The 5,471-nt window shown below is 44.5% G+C and overlaps 1 protein-coding gene across 1 annotated transcript; it reads left to right on the forward strand.

Moving 5' to 3' along the window:
• The first annotated feature begins 273 nt into the window (after positions 1–273).
• Positions 274–5,005, forward strand: LOC143812299 (uncharacterized). Its single transcript, XM_077293295.1, has 4 exons — positions 274–1,202; positions 3,518–3,568; positions 4,763–4,857; positions 4,941–5,005. The coding sequence occupies exons 1-4, from the start codon at positions 980–982 to the stop codon at positions 4,983–4,985; spliced, it is 414 nt and encodes a 137-aa protein (XP_077149410.1). The 5' UTR covers positions 274–979; the 3' UTR covers positions 4,986–5,005.
• Positions 5,006–5,471: the final 466 nt, after the last annotated feature.

Genomic DNA, 5,471 nt, shown 5'->3' on the forward strand with positions numbered 1-5,471 from the left:
TGAGTGTGCGGATCATAGTTTGTTTAGAAGAGCCAACATCGGCCCTGACCAGTTTATCCTTTAAGTTCGGTGGTCTACGTAGGCACATTAGGGGGGGATTTTTGAAAATAGCTATTCTGGGGTATGCCCTAGAAAGGAGTGGCCACTGTTTATGGATCAAGTTATGTACCCTCTGCATAGATGGATGGTGGCCATGGACGAAGGGTAACCTCGATGGTTTGGGAACAGGGCTCACAGGGGAGTTGACCAGTTGACCAGTCGCTTGACCTCACAACCACTATAAATAAACTTCCACTTGCAAGCATATTTTTCTCCTATACGTGTGCAGTGATTTTGATATTCAGTGACTTTGGAGCAATCAGTTCCCTTCGCTAGCACCGTCATTTTTCCATAGTTGAGTGCTAACCATCACAACTTTTGGTTTACGTCTTTTTTGGTTATCAGCACCAACAGAACACATGTCATCAGAGACTCATGTGTACGATGATGCTACAGGATCAACAATCCTGTCTAAAATAAAAACGAAAGCAGACTTTTTACACATACCAAATAGGGATATTAAAACAAGAGACTGGGAAAAGGAGAAGAAGAGACTTATAGCCTACGATCTACACTGCGCTACCCTTGGGGAGTACCATCGTCAGGGGAAGATACCACGAGGCCTACGGTGTAATCTCCGACCAACCCTATTCTCAGACAACGACCAATACTGCACTACATTTCAAAAAATACTCAACAAGTGCTCGTTTGATATCATTTTACTGACTGTTGAATTCTTGCAGGAGGCTATTAAAGAAACAGAAGAAAAGGTCGCAACCGTCGAGACGCAGCTCACCTCGACTCTCACCAGTTCCGAGTTTAATACCTTAAAGAACAAGGTTGATTCGATCTTGACATCACATCAAAAGACTTTGGAGGAGAGGAAAAGAACAAAATTCCAAAGAGACACCGAGGATTATTTGAATAATAAAGTCTATCGATGGGACGAAACTACCCACAGGCGAGCTTATCCGAGATCACGCCGCCCCGCAGGGAGGCCTGCAGCCTCCGGGGACTCCTCTCCGGCCGGGGGATCCTCTCCTGGGTCCGGAAGCGACATCGGTGGAACTTCAGCAAGAGCGGCTTTTTTAGGCCAAGGCGGACGCCTACCAGGAGGTCGAGAAGGAAGGGATCGAGAACGCCAGATGACTCTGCGATCACAGGTAGGGGTCCAAACCTGGTAGTAAATATTTCCGACTATTCTCTCTCCCCTCTTGAGCTCAGGGTGCTTAATAAGGGTCTATCATTTTGCCCAACTCCCAGATGGGATTCTTTTCAGTTAGAAAAGGACCTACAGAGTTTCTATCGCAGTATACGTCTTAAAGTACACTTCGACAGTAATCCTCATTCCACCGGGAATTCACTAGGCACAGTACCAGACAGAGACAGAGGACCACTTATTACATTAGACTCATTGGGACTTAGAAACCCCAGTAAATTCATGCCTCCCAAAACTAATCACGCTGTAGAGACCTTTATCACTCTCCTAGACAGAGACATCAAAGAAACCATTCTTGACCAACGCCTAGGCTTTCTTCCAATTCGGCATAACCTTACACCCCTTGAAAAACAAGCACTTACGGCACTCAGGGACAACAAACATATCATAATCAAACCGGCAGATAAAGGTGGGGCCACCGTAGTGATGAATAAAAGCTATTACATAGCTGAGATTAAGAGACAATTGTCAGATACCAACACATATAAAAAAATCCAATCGGACCCAGTTTACAATATCCGGAGGAAGATCGACATCATCTTGTCCAAACACTCACAGTCACAAACTATTGACGCCAAAACAAAAACATTTCTGAATAATAGCCATCCGGTAACACCAGTGATATACATCCTCCCAAAAATCCACAAAAGTCTACAAAATCCCCCTGGACGCCCTATCGTGGCATCCACGGACTCGATCCTCAATCCCTTATCTGTCTACCTGGAAAAGATACTTACGCCGTATACCCACAAAACCAAATCTTTCATCCTGGACACAAGTGATTTTCTCAAAAAGATTCAGGACATTAACACTGTCCCAATTAACAGCATTTTATGTACCTTTGATGTCAACAGCCTGTATACCTCTATCACACACAACACAGGTATTGAGGCGGTTTCCCTAACTTTATCCGAAGCAGGAGTGGACACACGCTCACAAGAGCTCTGTCTCGAATTACTAAACTTAGTACTCAGGGAAAACTATTTTCTCTTCGGTGACGACTTCTATGTCCAAACATGCGGCACCGCCATGGGTTCCAACATGGCGCCCGCCTATGCTAATCTGTATATGGACCGCTTCGAAAGGGATTTCATTTATTCCAACGCATTGTTTCAACAATATGCCCGTCAATGGTATCGTTACATAGACGATATTTTTTGCATATGGCAGGGGGACCATAGCTCCCTAACAGCCTTTCACAATACTATCAATGAAATCCGACCAGAACTCAAATTTTCTATCTCATACCATACGGAGGCAATCACGTTCTTAGACACCAAAGTGTGTAAAGATGCCCATGGTGCTCTCACCACCGATATCTATACCAAACCCACCGACCGGAACAACCTTTTACTATACAACAGTTGTCACCCCAAATCCATCAGAAACAGTCTTCCTCGGTCGCAGTTCAAAAGGGTCTCCAGAATAGTGTCTAACCCTACTACCAGACAATCCAGACTACATGAGATGTCCAAAAAGTTTGAGGACAGGAATTACCCGGGCACACTTCTCAATACAGAGATGACCAAAGCCCTATCCGAAACTAACTCCCCTGTGAGCCCTGTTCCCAAACCATCGAGGTTACCCTTCGTCCATGGCCACCATCCATCTATGCAGAGGGTACATAACTTGATCCATAAACAGTGGCCACTCCTTTCTAGGGCATACCCCAGAATAGCTATTTTCAAAAATCCCCCCCTAATGTGCCTACGTAGACCACCGAACTTAAAGGATAAGCTGGTCAGGGCCGATGTTGACTCTTCTAAACAAACTATGATCCGCACACTCAGTGGACAAACTAGAAGGGGAACATTCCCATGTCTGAATTGCACATGCTGTTCTAACATCATCAAAGGGAATGAAGTGGTCCACCCTCGAACAGGTAAATCATATCCCATCAGAGATTATCATACGTGCGAATCAAACTATGTGGTATACATTATTAAATGCCCATGTGGCCTACTATATGTGGGCGAAACCATTCAGGCCATCAGAGATCGAATCGCAAGCCACAAATCTACAATTAGATGTGGGAAAACATGGTTGCCATTGCCGGCACACTTCAAAGAGGCCAGACACAACATATCGCAACTTCGGTTCCAGGTCTTGGAAAAAGTGCATAGACCGAGACGGGGGGGTAACCACATCCAGCTATTGAGGCAACGTGAGACATACTGGATCTACACGTTGGACACACTCAGCCCTAACGGTCTTAATCGCGAAATTGATTGGCTAACATGATTACTTTCTCTTCCATAGACCCACTGAATAGTCGTACGCAACCACTCAGCAATCCTCTTTGTGGAGTTGGTAAGATTCCCCACCTTAGTGCAGAATTTTTTCTAAGTTTCCTTCTTTTTTACTTATTTCTTTCTAAGTTTCCTTTCTGCTCCTATGGTTTGGACTCCTACACAGTTTTTGCTACAGGCATAATTATTGCGTGCCATTGCCTGCCTCCCCAGTCTACTATGTATTTATAACTGTGATGCATCAATGGTCTATATTATTATGATTATTCCAATGTGTATTTACATTAAGCATATGTGATTGACCAGACAAATCTACATAATGTTACAAAACGGGTCTTTCCCTACTAACCAACACATCTCCTTACACACGGACTTAATCATCCACCATTCTTCACATATTACATTGTGCATCCAATTTCCATGCGGGCTCTAGTGGGTACCTATGTGCCACCACACCAACACACCATCTCCCGGTCCACTATGCACTACATTGTCTAAGTGGCATCTCCTCACATATATTTAATATGACAGGGTCCCTTTTGCACATACATGCGCATGCGCCCTCCTCCTAGACATCATTCTGCCCTGCAACCGGCAATGCGCACGCGCTGAGCCTTACAGCGCCCTTCCCTGAGAGTTAACATTATGCCATCCTATTGCGCACGCGCCGGCGTGTATTACACTTCCGGTCCCATACCTGAGAGAGAACATTATGCTATTCCATTGCGCACGCGCCGGCGTGCACTAGACTTCCGGTCTCTGGCCTCACTAGCGCTTTATAACTGAACGCCAGTCATGGACACAGTACCACACTACCCTAGCCAGTGGCAGCACCGGACCCACGCGGGAGCTCTGACGCCAGCATTACCACTTACCTGAGACACGGTTGTGTCAGGATCTTCACATTTTTCGGCCACACGTCAGGCTTTACCCAGAGGGCTGCAGCACTATGTCAGCAGTACACTGACATGCCATTCCGTGGACGTATGTCTGATTCTCCAGATAAGTATTCCCACACTCTATCTAATTCTTATTGGCCACCCTATAACGCATGTCTCACATTGCTTTACCATTTTTTAGTGATATACGCAGGGACGCCGCAATCCTAGGAGTACCATTATAAGCACTGGTGACCTCGTATTCCATACCACATTTTCAATATCAAATACTTCCACAGGTCAGGAGTTGACCGCGTCTTAGTAATTAGAGCACGTTATTACCATGAGACATTATCAATATTTATACCTCCCAAAAGGCTTTTGGTACGTGACCGCAATAGTCACCCACTGCACTAATTCTAAGGAGCTATCCTTCAGCCCTAACCATTTGGGCTTCCATGGCATCTACATGGTAATAACCTATACTATACCTCTCTTCACCTGTACATTAGCAGTCACATTCATCCTTATGACTCTTACCCTCCATTTTATTAGGACATGACCTGTCTTCAGCACCTGTTAAATCCCCGAACGGAGTGATTATTCTGCATATTTTAGGTGGGCCTCCCCTCTCATTCTGCCTTTCATGCGCCTTAGATTTTGATTATATCTATTTAACAACAGAATCCCCCAGGAATTCCCAATATAGATTGAGAGTTGATTAGCTTACACTATTCTATGATAATCCATCTGTCCCAATATGGAACCCCTTCTTTGATTCCCTTGTCTTTTGTTTTATATACAACCCTTGGCGATATACCATGTCAATCCTAGCATATTTCGTCACACAGCCTTACAGAGCCATTGCTCTGGACATGATCTGCACGAAGGATCTTTGTATATAATGTACATAACATGATTGTATTTGTCATTGTAATTATTGAATTGTAAATAGTTGTATTTTTATGTTTTTTGCAGCGACGTTGTGACCAAGGCTATGTATTGGCCGAAACGTTAAATATACCAGTCGCTTGACCTCACAACCACTATAAATAAACTTCCACTTGCAAGCATATTTTTCTCCTA

The sequence above is a fragment of the Ranitomeya variabilis genome, chromosome 1, assembly GCF_051348905.1.
Source record: "Ranitomeya variabilis isolate aRanVar5 chromosome 1, aRanVar5.hap1, whole genome shotgun sequence".
Classification (NCBI taxonomy): domain Eukaryota; kingdom Metazoa; phylum Chordata; class Amphibia; order Anura; family Dendrobatidae; genus Ranitomeya; species Ranitomeya variabilis.